Source organism: Podarcis melisellensis (assembly GCF_964234715.1).
Source record: "Podarcis melisellensis genome assembly, chromosome: 10".
Lineage (NCBI taxonomy): Eukaryota > Metazoa > Chordata > Lepidosauria > Squamata > Lacertidae > Podarcis > Podarcis melisellensis.
The window spans coordinates 40,779,560-40,802,876 of NC_138542.1; the positions used below are offsets into that span (position 1 = coordinate 40,779,560).

General features: G+C 39.4%; 1 protein-coding gene across 5 annotated transcripts; it reads right to left on the minus strand.

The window, feature by feature from the left end:
- Positions 1–1,195: 1,195 nt before the first annotated feature.
- On the minus strand, positions 1,196–23,005 carry NR2C1 (nuclear receptor subfamily 2 group C member 1). 5 transcript variants are annotated; one of them, XM_081926633.1, is made up of 16 exons: positions 22,810–23,005; positions 18,258–18,318; positions 15,019–15,094; positions 14,228–14,335; positions 12,879–13,109; positions 12,038–12,119; positions 11,486–11,665; positions 9,446–9,611; positions 9,273–9,363; positions 7,929–8,113; positions 6,857–7,022; positions 6,035–6,156; positions 5,097–5,236; positions 4,692–4,829; positions 3,996–4,101; positions 1,196–3,432 (listed from the first exon to the last, which is right to left on the minus strand). In XM_081926633.1, the coding sequence occupies exons 3-16, from the start codon at positions 15,070–15,072 to the stop codon at positions 3,258–3,260; spliced, it is 1,944 nt and encodes a 647-aa protein (XP_081782759.1). In that variant the 5' UTR covers positions 15,073–15,094; positions 18,258–18,318; positions 22,810–23,005; the 3' UTR covers positions 1,196–3,257. The 5 variants fall into 5 exon arrangements, with proteins under 5 accessions (XP_081782759.1, XP_081782763.1, XP_081782761.1 ...); XM_081926637.1 differs by having other exon boundaries at positions 9,446–9,593; positions 22,810–23,002; XM_081926635.1 differs by lacking the exon at positions 22,810–23,005 and adding an exon at positions 22,443–22,554.
- Between the last annotated feature and the right edge of the window lie 312 nt (positions 23,006–23,317).

Here is a 23,317-nt window from a genome sequence, read left to right on the forward strand (position 1 = left end):
GTGATGGTGGGGAGATGCTACACAGACACGCTGAAGGGGTGCTAGGAAGCCTAAGACAGATCCATGGGACTCTCCTGTCACTGGAAGGTGGAAGTCCTGCTCTATAAGTGACATGAGAGGCGTGTAAAGTTTTTCTCCTCTCTTGAACATTCAACTGAGCTGAACGCTGAAACAGTCAGGACTGATAAAAGAAAGGACTTCACACAGGATATAGTTAAAGTACGGAATGCACTCCCCCCAGGAAGCTTTGATGGTGACCAAACTGGATGGCTTGCTTTATTTTTTAAAATTATATCCCGCTATTCGCCATTTAGGTTTCAAAGCGGTTTAAAGCAATTAAATAGACAACATAGAAACTTTAAAACATAAATTAAACCTTCAGAATTTGAAACTCCAAGAATTTAAATTCTCAAATTAACAAATAAACAAAAGTAAAACATATGAGAAGCATTCAGGGTACAAAGGCCCCCTGAAATAAGTGAGTTTTGACCAGCCATCTGAAACTCAGTAGGGATTGTGTCTAACTTCCTGTGGGAGGAATAAAAGAGAATTAGACAAATTCATGGTGCTAAAGGCTATCCTTTGCTTCCATGGTTGGAGGGAAGAGCACCCTGTTTCTCACAGGGGCGCATCAGAGGCTTCTGAGAAGCCCATACGGCTTGAACATGACACGTCTCTAAAAGGGAAGAGACTATTGCTCACTAGAAGGCAAGTTGCAACACTTCCGCAATATACTCATCCTCATCTAGTAGTCCTTTAATCATCTAAATGGTGCAACTTCTTCAAAGCTGGATATATCTCCTGACAAAAGGAGGTTTATCTTTTGTAATTTTTTAGTATTACCACAGTATGTTGGTACAGTAAACAGAGTTACTCAATTCTGCTGTACTGAACATGCAGTAGTACTTTTCAAATTTTAAAAACAAATTCCTGAATTTTTGTACATACTTGGACCAGGAGAAAAACTAATGAAAACAGAGATATTAAAGTATCAGTGATACACAATGGCTGGAAAGCTTAACTGAAAATAGCAAAGTGAATGCATCTGAGCCAAAATAATACTTAATTCACTCTACCACAATGCTGCAAAATGTTAAAAAAATAAGGATAGTAGACAACAGTGCATCTATGTACATAAAGCTCACATGAACTAGGTTGTTTTTTAATTGAAAAGGAGATTAAAGAGATAACAGCATTCTATGATAAAAGTTACAATTTATTTTTAAAAATACAGCCAAAATAGAATTTACACTTCTTCAGGTTTCAAGACATTTACAGTAGTTATTATATAGCAACAATATAGTAATTGGGGCATTCTGATGCATACACAAAAACTGAACCACAAAAAATTATGTGTACAAAAGTGGAATGAAATGCAGAAACAATTTCCAGTGACAGTGGAGAAGAACTAGCTGTAACAAATTTATTGAAAGCATTCAGAAAATGTGTAATATAGTTTATCTGTACAGACTTAAAACAATAAATTGTTTAACTACAAGATGTACCCAGGAATACATCATTTATTACAATTGTATGATACAAGCCTGCATGTGCCCAAGTGCATAAGCATGCTTATCTTTTTGGGGAGAAATTAAACTGTTCACTACATTATTGTTGGTTGACTCATTCTGAAGTATATAAAAAGGTACCTCTTTTTATTAAATCATTTTTTAAAACCTTGATAAAAATAACGCTGTCCAGATTACAGAAGGCCCATTTCATTTGTTGGTAAATACCACAGTTTGACAAGAAGAGGCAGCTGTCTCTAATTATTCAGTATGATCAATACTTAACACATGAAATAAAGGTGAAAACAAGATTTACCAAAAAAAAAAAAAAGTTATGCGGACAATCCTTGACACAGTAAAGGAATATTTTGTGTTTATGCTAGATTAACTATTCTATACCGTAATTAAAAAAGAAGTAGCCTTCAATGAATCACAAAGTGCATCTGGAAAAGTTTTCAAAGGCTGAAGATACTCAGTAGCAAACACAATATGAAAACAAAATCTGCAATTGAGGATTCTGTGATCACTACAGTGTAGGAAAAACAGAGTACTATTCAGTAACACATACTTTCCATCAAGGTTTATTTATCTCCTTATGAACATTTAAGGAACTCTTTCTAGTCTTATGAGAACTTGAAACTTGTTTTAACCTCCAGGAAAAGACAGGATTGCTAAAGGAAATCCACTTCCAATATGACTGGTAAGTTTGTGTGAGATGGCTCATATGCTCATGTGCACCTTAACGCTTATAATCAATAAATTTCCTAGCTAGATGTACAGGCACAAATATTACTAAAAAGACCTAGTTGGCACTGATGAAGTGATTTGCATATGTAAATAAAATAACAGGACTCAGGAAATAACACACAATACTTATCTGATACATTTAAGGTATCTAGAATTTTTTTACTTTTAAATCATATTAGCAGCGGATATAACTCTGAACATAACAACTATTTGTGACTCAAGTTAATCTAAATATAATCATTGCTTTGGGGCACTAATGGGCTTTCAAGCCAGTTTTCCAGATTTTCTGTAATTAATCTTCAATTTAAATAAATGCTAGTTGGCTAATAAAAATGTTCAAGTTCCATCCAAAGCTACTGGAAATATATCCAAAGCTTTGTAGTCCAGGGTTTACAGTCCACCTAGGCTACTCAGAATAGACCCTCTGAAATTAATAAATTGAAGTTAGTCATGTCCATTCATTTCAGCGGATCTACTCTGAGTATGACTAACACGGGATGCAACCCTCAGTCACATCAGAAATAAGTTGCCATGTTCAGGATTTCAGACTTACATCAAATGGACAAGAATGAATTTGTAGAAACAAGATACTGAAAATACAGCATTGGGAAGAATGTTTATTTTTTGTTTCTAAAGTATCACATGGAAATGCCTTGATGAAGTTTCTCCATTATCAAAGGCTTGTTTTTCTACATTTTTTAGAATTTGTTATAGTCATGTTCCAGGTATAGCTAAACTACAAAAATAGGATGAACTACTCTTCTTGATTTTCATTAGATTCTAAAGCAATATACAAAGTTCTTGAAAACCAGATAAAAGGTAAATCATCCTGCACCAGTCAAGACAGTCTACTGCGTTTCCAGAATGTGTTGGTAATGAGGAAGCTGCACCTTCTTGTATTTTTCTTGTTAAAATTGCACAGAAAAACTTGTTATCTCTTGGAGATAGTGTACATTTACAATTACCATGATTGCCATGGTATAGAATCCGTGGCTTTAACTTTTATACAGCATGGCCAATTATTTGAGAATTGTAGTCTGCAGTCTCCATTCTTAGAATATATGGTATGATGCTGTCAATCTGAACATTTCCAATTAGTCCTGCGAAAAATAGTTCTTCTGTTATAGCAGCACTCATCAGTCTCAGAGCAGGCAATCTGAGAAGCAGCCTAGACAGCCTGGAAGACATATTTGACAAAAGGGTAACACAACTTTACATTCAAAAAACAATATTCAGCTGTATTAGTAAGCAAAATATATGGTGTGTTAAAAAATAACTGCACATGGGGCTGATCCATGCAGTCATGCAAGGGCATCATTTGTTCCCTTCTGCCAAAATGAGCCTAGTGCTCTGTCCTTTAAACCTTTGCCTCTGAAGTGGCTTATAAAACCAGACAACACGCTTGACTTCTAGGAAACCCTACTGATTTTAATCAGACTACATATAACCAGAAGAACGAGCAAACCCTTTTCATTAAGCTTGCAACTTCAGGACCTGCCACTTTGAAGCAAACACAATAATGGAACTTTAACTAGAAATGAAAGCTTACAGCTACTATTTATTTCATATATGCAAAGTATGAAGGAATAGCATTATCTAGAGGAATTACAACCTACCATTAAATAAAATATATTCTCACACTTTAAACACAAAACTAGTTCCCAGAAGTTTCCTGAATTAATACAACACTGAAAGGAAACATTTAAGAAATCAGATATGTGTATGTATATATATATATACCTGTAAGTATCATCTGGATATACTTTTGTTACATAATCCTGAAATTCCATATATGCTTTTTCTTGAAATTTTTCGATCTGTACAATGTTTTCTAAGCCAGGGTGATCTAAAATAAAGTATGTTGTTAAATCGACTGTAAATCAGATGTACATAAAAGGCCACCCCAACCATCACAGACCACAGACAGGCTGACTGCCACGCCATCTAGACCACTACAATTACCTAACAGCATCAATTACCTAAAAGCATCAAGCCTATCCATCTCTTTTGGGATTCATTTAAGTTTATTTAACCACATCCATATACTCCAGACATTGATGTAAAACAGGCATAGCTGTTCATGGGTGCTTAAGTTAATAAGATGCAGAACTAGATATCATCTGCATACTGGTGACAGGCCACCACCCAAACTATGATAGTCTCACACAGTGGATTCATGTAGAAATGTTAACCAGTGACACTAAATGAAATGCCCCCCAAGGGGCCAAGCTATGGCCATAAAAATCACACCCAACGTGAAATCAGACAAAAAAGCCCAGAGGCACTTAGCTTTAGCACAAATCACACAGCCTGGTCTATTTAGATGGTACAATTCAAAGTAAAGTAGCTAAGCACATCTGCTCCAAGAGCAAGCTGGTAAACATAGAAAGACTGAATGAACAAGGCCAAAGGTTTTAGTTTCTTGTTTTTACGTACCGGGGCTGAAGAGGACGATTGCTTTCAAATAAGCGTATTCATAACCATCAAGGCAAAGCTTCACCATACTGTTACAGAACTCCTGCAGTTTGAAGATATGCTCCATCACTAGCTTTCCTCTATCTGCTGACAGTTTATCTAAGTGAATACAAAACACTGCAAATTTAATAGGGGCTCTTACGTCTTAGTTATGTGAATCTGTTAAGGTATATCTGTTAACCCTCTGTGAGAGGGTTGATAGTGGTGTAAAAGCACCTTGAAGACTACAGCTGTTTCCACAAGTAAAGGGAAAGACACAAAATGAATATGAGCAAATGCAATTATTTCAGTAGCGATCAATCAGCGACAAAGCAAGTCAACATTCCCATCCATACCAATTCTGAGACTTATAACAATGTGTCTTACCTTGTTGTAAACTATTATGAAGGTGATTAACAAATGCCGTTAATATAGTTGCTACGTTCATTACTTGTGAACATTGTGCAAGACCAAGTGTAAAAAGTTCATTCCAGCAGGCTTTCACTAATGATATGCTGTTATCCTGCCTATTAAAAAGAAGTAGAACTATATTAATGGAACTGTTTGGTTCAGTTCAATACAAGCCTGGTTCACATGTCACACAACTAAACTGGCTTAGCTTAGCTCAGCACAGCAAAGCAGCAAGCTCCTCACCAAAAGCCTACATTCATGCAAACCCATGGTTTGGCTTAGTGTAACGTGTGAACCAGGCCATAGTGCATAGTCACAAGTATTCAACACAATCAACAGGCAGACAAGACCTCTCTCACTATGAAACTGAACTTCCTAGCATACTTCACATGAAAACTCTGATCACACTCAGGTTTCCTAACTGCAGAAAAGAATGAAATGTATAGGCAGGGCTCTAAATCATGTAAATATTTACTTAGTTGGGTTGCCACTCTTGCCACTATTTATATTGAAGTCTTTATTTATATTTATATTTATATTTATATTTATATTGTAGTCTTTGAGCAGTGAATATTTGACCAACACAGGAATCAAGCACATAAATTTTATAAATAAAAGCATGACTAAGTTGCAAGTTGTCACACCACCTTCCATTCTGTTCCTCAAGGTCTCCCAACCCTCTGGAGCTGATTTTCAGGGGGCACTGAGAGTCAGCAAAAACTCCCCACCTCTTGAGTTACAAGAGGTGTCTGTGAATCTAGAGTCCTTCCATGAATGTAAGAATGCCAACTGGACTCCATCTACTATTTTTAAGATAAAATGGCAAACTTTTTGCAAAATGAAGTTTACATGCATACCAAGAGGAATTCTGTTTTGAAACCTTGGTTACATTAAGAGATTTTTTCAATACTCACCCCAGAGCTTGGAAGGAAGGAATAGAACGTGCCCAGTGCATAGATAAGAAGAGCAATCTGGAAGCCGATTCACAAATATAATGAACATTCAGGTACTCAGGCATAGGGGAAGGCATGGTAAGCTGTCACAAAAGTATAGTTTAAAACAATTAATGACTTGTCATATCTCAAAGAATACAGATATTAATAATATAACAGAAAACTTCAAAGAAAATGAAAAATTCTTATTATAATATTAAAAATGCAGGACTGGAAAACTTCATGATACATTAATGTGCTCTACAATTTGCCCTAGATAAATGAATGACTTTCAAACGTAAAAGCAGCAAAAGTTTCAGTGCAGCTCTTTTGAAAATAAACTACAAGCAGGCTTATCTACTTTGATAGAATTGATAACATAACAAATCTAGTTAAAACAGGCATGTTTTTTTCTCTCAATAACCCCGTTCACCCCAAGTATGCCCAAGAGCTTCTCTTCAGCCACATTCCTATTCCTCTAAGTATTTGCTTCCCCCAGAAACCTTTCCTTGAACTCTCTGCTCTCTTGCTGACCTTCCTCACCCTAAACACACAAAAAAGCTCTTTCTCCAAGTAAACAGGAGTTTCTGTACACAGATGCTTCCCCCAGGAACCTTCTATCCCTTGTATCTAACAATACTGCACAACCAAAGTAGTTGACAACCACATATTATCTGAAACAAGTGTCAGTTGACCACCAAAGTATGTTCCTCAAATGTTATTCTTTAAAAAGGTCACATAACAGGTTTGAATTTGTCTCTACAAAAGTTAAATAGCCTGGGGTTATAAATAATAATTAAGTACCCTGAAAGCTACATGAGCGTCACTCAGAAGTGGGCCTTCTATTTCAACAATATTCATGCTGGTGTCTTCACCAACCAAACGTGCGCTGGCTTCCATACTTTCTGCAGAACTCTGACACGATGCGCTCTCTCCTGGATTTAGTGCTTTTGCAAGAGTATCAAATGCCCTATAAATAATATATGGAAAACGTAAGATCAGTCAAGTTGGATAGGATAGTGAAACAAAACAAAACCATTTCAGGCCCAGAAAAGACACATTAAACCAAATTAAAGCAGGAATGAGTATTGGCATGCCTGTGGTTCCCAGGAATCTCCAGTCCTGAAGCAAGAGTAATGCTGCCCACTTGTATGGTTCTCAAGGCATGGCCACTAAATGAATGGTTTCTTTTGGCTTTTTAAAGGGGGATATCACAAAGTGTTGGTGCCTGGGTGAACAGGCACCACCAGGATGCTAATAATTCATATTATTAAAATCATTCTTTCCTATTGCACAAGTCCCTTCTGGGGCATCATTGGCAGAAGTAAGAACAGTGACATATAACCAGCACTCTTCCTCCACAGCCAGCTTTATAAAAAGCTATTTGTATAATTACAAATTAATACTGTATTTTAAGAAGTTGGAAGTATTTCTTCCAAACCATAAGACCCGGAAACTATGGTTACCATATCAGAACAAGTCAGAATCTTAAACCAATTTCAAAGAGTGATTTACAGTCTTGGCTTGTTCTGGTAACCACAGTTTCTCAATTCAGGTGTAACTGAAACATATGGTTAATTAATCCAGTAAGTGTAGAATCACAGTGTACCAAGAAAAGAGGGAAGGGATCCTGAGAGGACATGAATGCATGGGCACAAAACTTTTGCATATCTCTGCCTAACAATATGTGGGTCTGAACCAGATTCTTGTGTTAGACTCCATACATTTAGGCTGATTAAAGCATCTGAACATGCCTGTAAATAGCTGATGTTCATTATGCTATTATCACGCTTACTACTGGAGGCTACAGTGCCTACTATTGTTCCTATGTTTTTGTCAGACCATTTACTACTTTCATATGCAACCATTCTTTTACCTTGTAACATCGGTACTTGCATGTTCATCTTGCTGAAGTTCAGACAGCGATGCGTCTCCATTGCTTAAGCTTTCTATCATGGACAGCTCGGGACTACTTTGGGGCATGTCTTTGGACTTGCTTAGACTTGCCAATGATGTGACCACATTTGCTAAAGTACTTAAATCTCCTTGACATGTTTCAACCTAAGAAGGAGGGGAGAGGAAGCGAAGAGTTAATGTTTTTTAACACAACAATTAATCTTACAGTGGAACCTATACTAAATTATTAGAGAAGAGATCTCAGTTGCAAGCATATCTGTGGCACTAAAAAGACAAGCTCTTATTCATAAATTCTTTCAGATAACATATTGTTTAATACATGTTAAAACAGCTTCCCCGAACTTCAGGGTAGTGTATCATCAATGACTGTAGTAGTACAGTAATAAAGCAGTAACTTCCAGCGGATTAAAATGCCCGGGGAAACAACAACAGTTTTGCCTTGTTCCAAAAAGATTGCAACACTTGACTGAGGATATTCCAGGGTACCACCACTTTTAAATCCCTCTTTCTTGTTATTGAATACCAGTGATAAGAAAGACAGCTGAAGCAGGGATTTGAAAGATTTCAGTATGACTTTAAGAAGATGTAGAAAGAAGATTCAAACTGGCAATGACCATGGTAGTGCAAGACAGCAAAAAACCCTGTGCTTGCCAAATCTTAAGTTCAATGGAAGAGTGTCAAGTTTGTCTCCAAAGTTCAAAAACGAACTTGTTTGGCTTTGGGGGCTAGTATAGACAATCTAACTGAGCCAAACTTTGTCTTTTAGCAACTCCCCCCCCCCCCGCCCATCGTGAACTCTGGTGAGTGGAGGTGGAAGATTTGCAGCTTCTTATAGAAGCAGATGAAACATGGTTGATGTCATTTCAGGGTGTACACTTCAAAGGCGGATAGTAGCATTTGCTGGAGTTCAGGGTGTTAGTTAGGATGTTTAACTGAAGCATCCATGGCACAGTGACCCCAAAAGATTGTATTGGGCTCAGAAGAACACAGTTCTAAGCAATTTGATTTGCTAGCTCTATCCTTAAATCAATAAAGGCAGGTACGAAGGAAGAAAGAAGACACAAGGAAAGAGAGAGGTAGCTTCCTGCCTCTGCCCTGCTCCCTGCCGTAAGGACCTGCAGACATTTTCCTGTGCATACCTCAATGTTGTTTTATAAAACAGGACCACACAGCGGGGGGGGGGGGGGTGGACAGAAGAAACATTGATTCCTTAAGCATGCCAAACAAATGTTATTACTACAAAATATTTAGACAAGTGAATCCACTAAAGTTTATTTCATTAATGTGTTACTACATCATATACCTTATCCTGAGTCATCAACACTGCAGGCTCGTTTTTTATACCAGACTGATGAATGTTCACAAACATTCCGGACTCCAACATTCCTGTTGATCTGAAATAAAAAGGCAAAAATGTTTGCTTATGACCAAAAAAACTGCCACAAAACTATTTAATCTAGAGCCATATTTGCATACCTTGCCGTTTCACTGTCTGTTACAAAAGTTGGAGTGGCTGTAAGTGGGCTCCGCAAATCTTTTCTGATATAGATCTTTTCTGTAGAAGCTGCACAATTTGAAGACTTTTCCCGTGATACTTCAACAGGTTTCCTCTCACACTGAACAGCTACAAAAGGGTGTGGAGCTATCAGTAACAATCCAAAATTCACACACAATTAGCTGTTAAAAACAAGTTTCTTTTCAATTTCTACTGTCAACTTTGTAGTTTAAATAAACTAATCCTAACAAATTTGTTTTCTGTTCACTGAAAACACTTCTTGCAATCGCCTAACCATGATCAGAGATTTAAGACAAAGGACAGAACCTCCCATCCCTTCAGTTCTTTCCCTCCTGTGTATTAACTCCCCTAGCCTTTAAACATAACCAAAATCTAGTACGTTTACTTTAGGCTTGATACAACTATGGTTAAGTTCACTGGAAGGAATTCATGCATGAGAAGAAAAGGGCTTCAGGCAGAAATTCATAACCCCACAGCTCATCTCTAAATACTTTCCAGTCTCTTAACACTGGCAATATTGTCTGTTAACCCACAGATACTCAAAAACATTCAAGGGCTATGCCTATTTATACATTCACTATCATTTGAACACAGTAAGTTTGATAGGAATACTGTTGTTTGCTTAGGTCTCTCCAGCAGGTGCTTTTAAATTTTCCACCTTCAAGGAAATCCTATTCACAGTTGCCAATCAACAGTTTAAATTTGCAGGAGTTGCAAAAGCATTTAGTCCCTGTGGGGTACAGCTTGGCCCTTTGGGCCTCACTGTCTTCTTAGATAAACTGAGTGCACCCTCTAAAAAACAGGGATGGGGTACATCTGGCCTGCCAGGAGATCCAATTTAAACACAAGGTCATTTCCCCCAAACCATGCCCAGCAACTGACATAACTCTTTTACAAGCTTTCTTTGGCTGTTCATGTGAGTCAACACAGCAAGATTTAATCCCTACTCAACAGCTAATGAGAGGAGGTTAAATTCTGCTGAGTTTGGCTGCACATGCCTTTTGCCAGCATGGAACAGCAGCTGGCTGTCAGCCACTTCGGAACCCTGCACAAGGGATTTTGATAGGTGTGTGGACAACCCCCATGTCAATCATGTGAGATAATAATGACTTCATGTGAGTGGGCAGTCCCACCCAACTGTCAAATTTGGCTGTGAGGCCAAACTTGATATGGATCTGGTCCGTAAACTAAAGGGATTCCCCATCTGTATTTTAATACAACCAAAGCACCCCTCTGGTTGGGTGACACAGAGGGATGATAGTGGTGAGTAAACTGTCTTTTGCAGAGGCTTATTCAAAATTACTGATCATTAAGGAACATGGAGGGCAGTTTGAAAACCACCACTTTGAGAAATTTTTACTTTTGATTTTGTCCGCTTATTGCAGTACTGTAAATCAAAAGAAGTCTCTCTCAACTGTACAGCCACTGCACCTCATATGACCAACCACAATATACAGGAAACAACTGTTTTGTATGTGACCAAAGCACATGGGATCACTGACGCACACAATACTTTTGGCCCTAGAAGTGGGTCGGAGCGGAAGGGGACAGGGGCAAAATGAGCTTACACGAGTGATAACCCAGAATGCAACCCCTGCATAAACACGGTGTTGCCTGTATATAGAAATATTTTTCACAGCTGTTCAAAATTGAGCATTTTATGAGATGGTGGGGAAGATCTTGTCAAATCCCAAGTCTGAGTGTCTTCCAGAAATACTGAAAGGCTTTTTATCTCAAATGTAAGCAAAAAATGTTAGGGAAAGGCCAATATGCTCTTGCCACTTGAAGACTTGAAGTATAGGACTTCAGAGCAAAAAGTGACAATTCTATAATTTAAGTCTTTGTAGCATCAGTAGCATCTTGTCACTAAAAATTCAATTAATTCTCAACTGCTAATTTGAATGTAATGAGTGGAGACTGGGTAAGAACACATAGGAGCAAATAAATCCTCCAATAATTACCACCCTCCCCACAATAAACCTATAAACACTCATACTTACAATCTTGTTTCATTCCAAATGCAATACACCTCTGAAGTCTACAGTACTGACATCTGTTTCTGTGATGTTTGTTAATCACACAGTCTCTTGTCCCACGGCATGAATACACTAAATTCTTTCGTATGCTTCTTTTAAAGAATCCTTTGCATCCTTCACATGTCACTGCTCCATAATGGCGTCCTGAATACATGATATAATGCATTAATTATGAAGTATTATTCTTAAGTTTTACTTAATTGCGTACTTTTGTATTCATTTCATAGAATTTTATATACTGCTAAACCATTGAAACCTCTCAGTTTACATATGCTATCTACATTAAAATTAATAATGAAATCAGATATTAAAAACAATTTACTATACTAGGAAAGACTTAATTAGTTGTGTTGATCAAATGATGGCTTATTAATATTCAAAAGAACTTGTAAGACATCAGAACTATGCTTGCTGTCCTAGTACAAAAGGTTTGTTTTAAACACATGACAAAAACAGTTAAATTACAGAGTGAAATGCCAATTAAATTTTGCAAAGAAGAACTACGTAGCGACTTACCTGATGCCTTGTCTCCACAAACAACACAGAGATCAAATACTTTATTTAGGGTCTGTTCTATGGAAGAATTGTCTGTTAAAATCTGAAAGCAATCAAACAAATAAATGACTTCTCAGTTCCTCCAACTTCTTGGCTTAAATTATTAGCTATAAATTAAATGCCTGTTCCTGTGAAATGCAGGAACATGAAAAAGCACTTTTACACTAAACTATGGCCAAGATCCAGAAAATACTTTTGGCAATAAATATATTGGAAAACATTAAACCAGAGATGGGGAACCTGTGGGCCTCCAAAATTCATTGGACTATAGCCTTTGTATGGCTACACGCAGGCCATACTAACTAGGTCTGATTCAAACATGTGGAAAGCCACCAATTTCTCACCCTTGCATTAAATGAATCTAATACTAAGTAGGGAAAAAAGTGAACCACAGCACTAATCAGACACAGGACCAATCATGTTACTCTATAGAAGGACAAAGTGTGCCAAATTGCTGGGCACTCAGATGACAATCTGAGCTGCTTGGAGAGTGAGTGAAATAATGATAAATAAATAAAACCGGCTGCCTTTCAAAGCAATAAACCAGCATTTTGTAAACCTTAAAAAAATTAAAACATTTTTTCTCTGAATATTGCTTCCTTTTCCAGTAAGAAAGCACACATGTCCTGCAATACAAGACAGCAAATAAGATACTTTCTTATGCTTAAGAGGACTATCAATCCACAAAACATATACAGGATACTGCACTGCAGCTTATAAAGCAGGACTAGCATGAGCATGAAGTGGAAAGTCTAGGTCTCAAAAGTAATTTGATAAGTCCTAACAGTATGAGACACCATACCTGAAAATGTTGTGCAGATATATCTGGGGATGCAAAAAACAGTTGGTTGACTCCTGCAGCATCTGGAGTTGTTAGGAAAACCTTTCCTGGAGTGGCATCTTGTCTTGCAAGGATCACTTTGCTTGGGGTAGAACCATCATGATTTGTTAATATGAACTGCTTGCCTGTTGCAGTCTGATCAAGTGCTGTAACAATCTGAATCTTCTGCCCCGTCTGCTGATCTGTGACAATCTGGTGACACATTTATTTCAAGTTATGGTAGCTTATGATTAAAAGGTGTGTCTAGCGGAATTATGGTGTAGTCAAGGGTGATTAAAGAAAACGGAACTATATTAACTGTTTTCAATAGCTGCAGCATATATTACATGAATCAGCATCCTAGCTCATTCACCTAGTGTTATGATCACTCAATTAGGAGTGCTCCATACTGTAAGACACGTCCACATTTAATTTGCAAAAAAAACAAAAACTTCACAACCGTCCAGCCTGGAAATTAGATGCTGAATTCTTCAAAATTCATTCTAACATAACATTTGTGAAGAACGATTCTCTGTTTTCAAGGAAAGTTACTCCTAGGTAAGTATGCACAGGATTGGAGACTGTGATATGAGGTCCACTATGGCAGGAGAAATCTGACACTTTAGCTTTTTACACTGTACATTTTCATTTGTAAAGCACTGAGTTGTAAAAGATCACAATATAATCTCTCCTAAATTCATACATTTTGAGTGATATTCAGCATTAGTCACACGTGGAGTAGACATTAATAAAAGAATCTCAAGTCCTTTTATTTCAATAGGTCTGCTTTGAGCTTGACTTGATTACATATAACCCTTTGTTTCCAGGAACTATGGGAACACAGATACCACAATGGTGAAAAATCAATTTGCAGTGCACAAATTAAGATTAATTTAGTAAAGCTTGTTAAAGCATGTATTGTGTGCATTCACAATATAACCCCAAACTTGAGAGTTGCCAGGTTTCACAGATTTGACCCGAAGTTTCAGGGCTTCACTTCCTTCCCAAGGTTCTCTAGGAAAACAATCTAATGTTCTAAAAAGCCACGGAAGGGCAGCATTTTTTGGCCCAGGTGCCATATTTATGGCCTGCCACCTCTCCAAGGATCACATACTGGTGGTGGGCATGACATTGGTCACACTCACACAGAGGAACATCGCATTTGGGTTAAATCCAGTGCTTATAACACCATGCTTTGGTTGTGGGAGAACTGCACAATGGGGTAAGTTTCACAGAGTCTCCATTTATTGTTCAATTGTTTCAGAAATCCATTGTTATATGGTGCTCAGGACACATTTTTCAACTAGTTAAGTATTTTAGACCGACTGTACCTGTATGCGCTGGGGTAAGGAGAGACCTGTATCAGCAGGAACAATCTGAATTCTTTGTGCCGTCCCATCCATTAGTGTTTGTGTCACAGATCCCTGGGAATGTGCTATCTAGAACAAAAAACAAGGCAGACTAACTACATGAGCAAAGTTTGGCAGGCACAGCAAATGGGTCGAATTGCTCTTTCACTGCAGCAGCACACAAGAGCTAATTCAGGAATCAATGTTGATAGCTATCAAATAATATCCCCCACAGAAGTGGATTTTTCCAATCAGTGTTAGTTAAAGACTGTGTTACAGCAATCCTTCTAGACATTTGTATTCCCTGCAACCACAGAACAGAATCACTAACAGCTGTGCTTAAGAATTAGCTACTTGTTTAAGATTCACTTTAAGCACAATTCCTAGTTACTCAGCCCCTGGCCCCAAGAGATTCCTGTATCTGAATAGCCATTACATACACACAACTAGCTTACTTACAAGTCACTTGGAATGTATCTGCTGTAGATAATCAAGCTAGATGGGTATCCAGACACAGGAGTAACTAGTGGAAGCAGTTCCTTGTAAAAAGTAAACATGACCTTCTCCAAAGGAGGACAGCTGTTATTTCTCCAAACTGTAACACTTTGCTGAATTATCAAACAAAATCACCATCAGCTAGAATTTTCTGGAATGCAACTTAGCATTTTTAACATAAATAAAAAGCAATATATTCCAGAGCAATGGACAATGAATTACTAAGGACATTTTTATATAGCAACTTGAGTCAGTATAGTGTAAAAATGTACACGTACCTCCCCTATCTGCTGTTCAATAATTTGATGGGCCAATTCCTCAATGGTTGCCATGATCTTGAGTCACTAGTGTTTCCTGTAAAACAGAGGTTTTTAAGAGAAAACCAGAACAAAAGCAAGCAATGGTTGTCAAGATTTTATTGATGGCACATCACCTCTGAAAAGCTGCAATGTTTGTCAACTCTTAAAATACACAGCAATCGTATTCACAAATCACACCACACTACTGCTAAGCTAGCGATGTGTCTATAGCTAAGCCTTATGTTTAACAACTCCCCTAGACTAGGAATTCCATGTTGGTGAAGTGAGTGTGCTAGTGGATGGCAAACTACTTCTATTCCTCCCCTGCAAGTTTGGTTTCTGTGCTAGCTGTGGAGAAAAGCAAGTCTCCTTCATGGTAGAAGGGAACTTTTTGAATTAGCAGGTCAAAAGAATCAAAGGCTGCGTTTCCATGTTAGATGCTGAAGAGGGGACCTTCTACATGGCCAGCAGGGAAACAGCAGATAAGTATAAAAATAAACTGCAAGTCAGTAACATACATGGGTTTATTTACAATGCTGCTATAGTTACTTGTGAGTGGTACCTCAGTTTTGAGTAGACAGAAATATTTTTATTCTAGAAAATACTTTTACAGTACTGCCTTTCTTTAACAACCACATCAATGGCAAAACAAATAACTGTCTTGGATACCACGGTCAGAAAGATGAGATATGAATAAATACTATGTCCTGCCACTTGGGTTCTCCTGACATCATACATTTTAGACCATTCATAACATGCCAGATCTTAAGTGCTTTTTGTTTGTTTTCCTTTGGCAGGGTAAACAGTTCCTCTGACAAAACATCCCTCTTGCTCTTCATCCAAAATATTTCATATTGACTAATTGCACAGATGAGACACTGTCACTACTACATGGAGTGAACAAACAAACCAATCATCAAAATATCAGTAAGCAAACACTCTCCCATGCAGCTCCATAAATACCCCTAATTGATTTCAACATAATCAAATGGGGCACTAGATTTGACTTAATCAGCAAGTAAGAGAAGTACACAAAAGTAGCAGCAGTTGCAGCCACATGCCTTCATTCTCTCCTACCTCCCCAAATACCTCCCAACTCTCTCTCTCTCTCTCTAACTATTTGCTTACTAGAGACCTTATCCATGCAGGATCATGTGCAAACAGAAAACCATCTGCCAATTGGTTGCCAATTACAAGTGAAACATTTTCACTTATAATTTAGCGATGTGTCTATAGCTAAGCCTTATGTTTAACAACTCCCCTAGACTAGGAATTCCATGTTGGTGAAGTGAGTGTGCTAGTGGATGGCAAACTACTTCTATTCCTCCCCTGCAAGTTTGGTTTCTGTGCTAGCTGTGGAGAAAAGCAAGTCTCCTTCATGGTAGAAGGGAACTTTTTGAATTAGCAGGTCAAAAGAATCAAAGGCTGCGTTTCCATGTTAGATGCTGAAGAGGGGACCTTCTACATGGCCAGCAGGGAAACAGCAGATAAGTATAAAAATAAACTGCAAGTCAGTAACATACATGGGTTTATTTACAATGCTGCTATAGTTACTTGTGAGTGGTACCTCAGTTTTGAGTAGACAGAAATATTTTTATTCTAGAAAATACTTTTACAGTACTGCCTTTCTTTAACAACCACATCAATGGCAAAACAAATAACTGTCTTGGATACCACGGTCAGAAAGATGAGATATGAATAAATACTATGTCCTGCCACTTGGGTTCTCCTGACATCATACATTTTAGACCATTCATAACATGCCAGATCTTAAGTGCTTTTTGTTTGTTTTCCTTTGGCAGGGTAAACAGTTCCTCTGACAAAACATCCCTCTTGCTCTTCATCCAAAATATTTCATATTGACTAATTGCACAGATGAGACACTGTCACTACTACATGGAGTGAACAAACAAACCAATCATCAAAATATCAGTAAGCAAACACTCTCCCATGCAGCTCCATAAATACCCCTAATTGATTTCAACATAATCAAATGGGGCACTAGATTTGACTTAATCAGCAAGTAAGAGAAGTACACAAAAGTAGCAGCAGTTGCAGCCACATGCCTTCATTCTCTCCTACCTCCCCAAATACCTCCCAACTCTCTCTCTCTCTCTCTAACTATTTGCTTACTAGAGACCTTATCCATGCAGGATCATGTGCAAACAGAAAACCATCTGCCAATTGGTTGCCAATTACAAGTGAAACATTTTCACTTATAATTTATTTTCATAAATCTCCCTCTGGATAACCTTTCTGCACATCTTCTACAGACTTCTCTTAAATAATCAGCATAATTGAGACAAAGGTTATGACTCATTATTTTTGCAGGAAAGCCACAAGATCACAATGATAGTGTAATTAATATTTAATTGTTGCTTCACTGCTATAATCTTCAAGCGCTCTGTGAAAAGGGTAATCAATTCATGTTTTAGAAAGCTGGAGCACTTGCAAACATATGTGTTGTAGTTGTCATTAACATTTTTTACTTTACTTTATTTTACTTATTAACTACATTTATATCTCACCCTTCATCCAAGCTCACATTTCATACACAGTCAAAATGTGTTTTCTGAGTTTTGCTTAGAACTGAAAATTAGCCATGAATTACAATCGGGATTTTTTTATTGAGTTATTTTATCTGTTTTTATATAAAAACTTTGTTCTTGTGGGGGAGATAGACAGACATACAGACAATTTGTTAACACTCCATATATATATATATGCACAAAGTGGTGGTGTACAGGTCTATTGCATAATAATATCGGACAATATATTCGCCTCAAAGAGGGTAGCAGTACTGACCCTCAGCCTTCTACACTGATAAACCTCTTGTTCTCTACAGAGAATTCACAACAGGGGAATTTTTCTGCATAAGCAAGAAAGGGAAGGGTCAACTAGGTTTGTGGACCCTTGACCAACTGTCTTTTTAACCAAAATAGAGTACAGTCGTACCTCCGGTTACGTAAACTTCAGGATACGTAAGTGGCAAACCCGGAAGTATATTTCTGGGTTTTTGCCGCACGCGCATGCACAAAAATGGCCTCTCCAGTTGCAAAAACCTCGGGATCCGGCCAGACCTCTGGAACGTATCCCATCTGCAACTAGAGGTACCACTGTACATTAAATGTACAGTGGATCAAATCCTACACTTTATGACTCATAGTTTTGCATTTTTAATTTTTTTAATGGAATCTATAAATTAGCATTCTGCTTACCTATATACCAATGTTATACTCCACTTCTGGTGTACATACCGTAATCAATTTCTAGAGACTCCTATAATTAAATAAAAAGAGATCATTTTAGTTTCAAATATCTTATTGGAATTGTTTACAGAATGAAAATAATTTATAATTTTCTGTTCCACAAATAATTATTAAAGTACCATCTATACAGATTTATAGAACATTATATGATTTAAGATTTTATCAGCAATTACTTAAAACTATTCAATAGCATTATTAATTCATAAATATATGAATCAACTTATAAGGCAATTATCTGCAGAAAATAAAGAACTTAAGAAAACATAACAGATTTGTGAGAAGATGTGCACTGTTTCATCAAGTTCATAATGGTGCAGTCTAGACATTATCTAGCTGGCAAAAGCTAGATTATTCAGTCTATAAATCTGTACTGAGCTTCTCCCTTTCAGCCTTGGGAGGTAAAGGGAAAGTGGAGTCTTGGAAGTTGTACTGTGTTGCCAAAGCTGGCTAATGTTCATTAACATACTAAATTTTCTTTCCTTTTCTTTGATTTGTTGAACTCTTGGCTTTTACCATAGCCAACAACAGTGGATCTCAATTCATCAGTTATCTTAGCCTTCTAGGAAGACTCTAGAACAGTGGTGCCTCGGGTTAAGTACTTGATTCGTTCCGGAGGTCCGTTCTTAACCTGAAGCACCACTTTAGCTAATGGGGCCTCCTGCTGCCGCCGCAGCACGATTTCCGTTCTCATCCTGAAACAAAGTTCTTAACCCGAGGTACTATTTCTGGGTTAGTGAAGTCTGTAACTTGAAGCATATGTAACCTGAGGTACCACTGTACATGTGAAACACCTGTTTGGTGTACTGTGGGGACTGTCTTCAAATGTTTTATATAGTAAAAGACATACTGTAGTTGAAATAGATATGAGGAAATATTTTGTTTCTTAGTGCTATGTTAAAAATCCACCAAGCACAGATTTTGTTTCAGTGTGTGCATCTTGTCAAAAATGCTCACTATATTGAACCTTTATTCTCAATAATAATGGAACTCACAGGTGGAAAATACTTTTATTTTTATAAACCTTTATTGTGTGTAAAGGGAATCGTTGTGTGGGTTCATATTATATTATCCCTTTGGAGCTATGCTGTATCTTTATACTTTTTTGCCATCCAGGCTGTGATGTTAAGAGACATATACAAACACATACACACCCACACACCTTTATGTTTGCACTTTGTTGTTGTGATTGTTGTTGTTAATACATCAGTTTGATATACTGAATGATAGAATGGCAAGAGTTGGACTGGGACCCCATGGATCATCTAGTACAACTCCCTGCAATGCAGGAATTGTCTCTCAAACTTAAGAGACAACATGAATGCAAATAACTTCTTATGCAGTATGTAAATGTTGATCTATCGGGCCGGTGATGTGCTCTTATTTGAGGTCTAATGACAATGTTTATAGAAGCGGATGTTTTGAAAAATTGGCAAAAACTAAAAATTCAAACTGGGAAAACTGAGAATATAATTAGACTTCCAGTCCAGCTAGTTTCTAGTTATAAGTTACTGTACTTTGAAGAATATGACATAAAGTCACTTGAATTAATACTTCAGCTAACGATAACAGTTGGCTGAATAGCTCAACAGTGAAAGGGAAGATGTACCATCAATTAATATAGGGAAACTAATATTGGAGAGCTGCTCTTGCTTAAAATTGGTTCATCATGTTTGAGAATGAATGATAACAAGTGTATTGAGAGAGGTGATCCAACTGACATTGTGTACTTAAGACTTACAAAAGGCTTTTGGCCAAGTACTTCACCAAACACTCTTGAGGAACCTTAAAGATTATTTAAATAAGCAAGCCTGAAATGTGGCTTTGAAGAAATCGGGATCATGAACTTGCCCATTAGGTCCAGTCGGGGCCGACTCTGGGGTTGCAGTGCTCATCTCGCTTTATTGGCCGAGGGAGCCAACGTACAGCTTCCGGGTCATGTGGTCAGCATGACTAAGCCGCTTCTGGCGACCCAGAGCAGCGCACGGAAACGCTGTTTACATTCCCGCCGGAGCGGTACCTATTTATCTACTTGCACTTTGACGTGCTTTCGAACTGCTAGGTTGGCAGCAGAATTAGGAACCTTAGGAGTCATGAAAAAGAGGGAGGTCCCATTTTACACCAGAGAGCAGGAATAACACTAGAACTTGCAGATAATCAATGAGCTCAAGGTGGCATACCAAAATATTTAAAATGCATATGTAAGTGCTTAATTAGGGTTGCTATATTTAAATAAGTGAGAATCCGGACCCAAACGTTGTTGCCATGTGTTACCATATCTCTGGATTTTCCCGGACATTTTCTCTATTTCCGCTCAGACACTGCTTCCGACTGCAGTATTCTGTGTGCGTCCAGGAAATTGCAATGTATGGCAACTCTAGCTTAATATATTTTTTAAACTCAGTTGGGTTGAGTTGCTGTAGTGAAGTGCATAACTGTAAAAGTCATTTGATTACTGTACTGCTACAATTTTATACAATATATTTTATAACTGAACTATTAAATACAAAGTCTTAACAAGTAGAGAAAAATTAAGATAATTTTTGTTTCCAGACACTTTTAATTTTACGTTTCAAGCAACGAGTGGTTTACACTACAGCACGCAGTAGTATATCACTGGTTGAAAGACTTGGTGGATGTAAAGGATTCACATAACAAGAAAGTTTTACTGATTCTTTTTGCCATTAAGCCATTTCCATTATGAATGTTGATATGCTGTATTTGTATCTGGTATGAATAGTTTTGTTCATGTCCACTGGAATCTGCTTTGATTGACAGCCTAAAAATATTTTAAATACAACTCATGGATACAGAAGCAATCTATACGGTACAACTCTTGTAAATTATTTCAATTCTGATTACATTCCACTTTAGATCTTATACACATATGTACACATGAGAACAGCTGACTGAGCATTTCAACAGGCATTCAGGGGCATACTATCTCCAAGTGGGGAAGAAAACAAATCAGCTATCATCTTCTAATCCAGATCATGATTCCCATCCAAGGAATATGTTCAATATTAAGCATCTTTAATTACAAGTTACACATTTTTAATTGCAAGTTACAAATAAAATTCAGTTTTCCAGCCACTTAGTCACACCACCTGACAAGACCCGTTAAGAAGGGTAAATTGAAAGGCAGGGAAAGCTGTTAGTGTCACTTTCTCTCATGGCAAAAGGTATGCCCTTCCTTTTCACTGTACCAAAAATACCGCACCCAGGGTCACAAGCCTCTCCAGTATGTCAAACAGGAAAGTAATAACTGAAGGGCATAACTGGAATGAACCGAGGCCAAATAAAGCTATCACTTCCTATTCAAAGGAGCCACCATTGCACACACAAACAGATGTATAGGAAAGGGGCAAGGAGGAAAAAAATGATTTATCTTTCCACTATTGGTTAATCATCCAAAATTATGGAACAATGGATGACTAGTGGCTACCACTTGGGCTGTATTTTCATAAGCAGCATTTTTGTAAGTGGTAAACCCGACTCTAGACTACAGGCGCTATAAATATTTGAGCACTCCCCTGCAAAAAGTACACAGAAAGCTGGCACACAAGAGACAAGGCGAGGGCAGAGCCTCCCCCCCCCCCGCGAACACTGAACACCCACGTGCGGGAGCTTCTGTTGTCGCTTTTGTATGGAGGATCCTTCAACCAGGTGAGTTTCCTCCACCTGGAACTTTAGTACAGCATACTGTGTAAAAGACGAGGAAGTGCCGCAGTATCTGCCTCGCGTGCACAAGGTCCATTGGTGCAACCCCCCTACCCCCCGGCATCTCAAAAGGAATAAATGCCCCCTGTGCTGAAGACCCTGGAGGGCCGCTGCCGGTCAGTGTAGACAATACTGAGCTAGAAAGGGCCTGCGGTGTGACTACTCGGGGTAAGGCAGCTGCTTCCTACGTCACACGCCCAAGCTCCGCGCGCCGCCTTCACCTGCCGTTTGAGAGGCCACAAGGCCTCAGGTTCCAGCCAAGGACCAGAGCCAGGCCAGAGGGAGGCGGGCGGGCGGGCGCTGTTGCCGGAGCGACCGGGGCAGCGCGGAGAGGGCCCAGCCCGCTGTCACTCGCTCCGACAAAATGGCTGCGGCGGAGCCAGACTGAGCACCTCCGCCGCCGCCACCCGCTCCCACCTGGCGCAGCGGCCGGGCTGCGTGCCCCGCAGGCTCCATCAGCCTCGGCGCAGGAGAGCCCTGGGCCTGCGGAGAGGAGAGGAGCGGGTCCCGGGGCGCGGCTAGGATCCGGGGAGGGGAGATGCAAGCCTTTCCTGTGGGTGAAAGGTCAGAGGGGCGGCGGCGGCAGCAGGAGGAGCTGCCGCTGCTGCTACCGCCGCCACATGGGGAACGGCGCCCTCCCGCCGCCAGCGCCGCCGGGCACGGAGCAGGCGCCGACGAGGAGGCTCGCTGAGGCGCCAGCCGAGGCCCAGGCGCACCGGGAAGGCCTCGGGCAGCGCCGCCGGAGCCCCTCCTTTTCCTCCCCGCTGCCCTCTCCGCGTCATACCTGACAGCCGCGGCGCAGCAGCAGCTCCTTGGGGTTTAATTTGTCGGTGGCGGGTCCGGATCTGGGAGGTCAGAGTTCGTGACCCCGCTCCCCGCGTTCGGTCCAGCCCCGTCTCTCGCGTGGCGTAACGCCGTTCTGCCTTCCCCTCCCCCAACCGCCGCCGCAGCTGCCGCCGCCGCCACCAGCATCAGCACGGCTGCGCTTGCGCAAAGCGAGCCCATGGCGGAGGCGGGGCGAGTGTCACCGGGCCGGCGGGGAGAGAGTGGGAGGAGGAGAGGAGGGAGAGAAGAAAATCCCCCCCCCACACACACACACACTGAAGTTGTCACAGCGATGCTGGGACGGGCGGGTACGGCAGCTAGAACAGCCCTTCCGAATCTGTAACCGGAGAGGGTTTTTTGCTTTCAGGGCTTTTGTTGCTTTGGGACTCCAGCTCCCGTCAGCCCCAGCCAACAAGGCCAACGGACAGGAATGATGGGAGTTGTAGTCCAACAGCATCTGAAGGGCC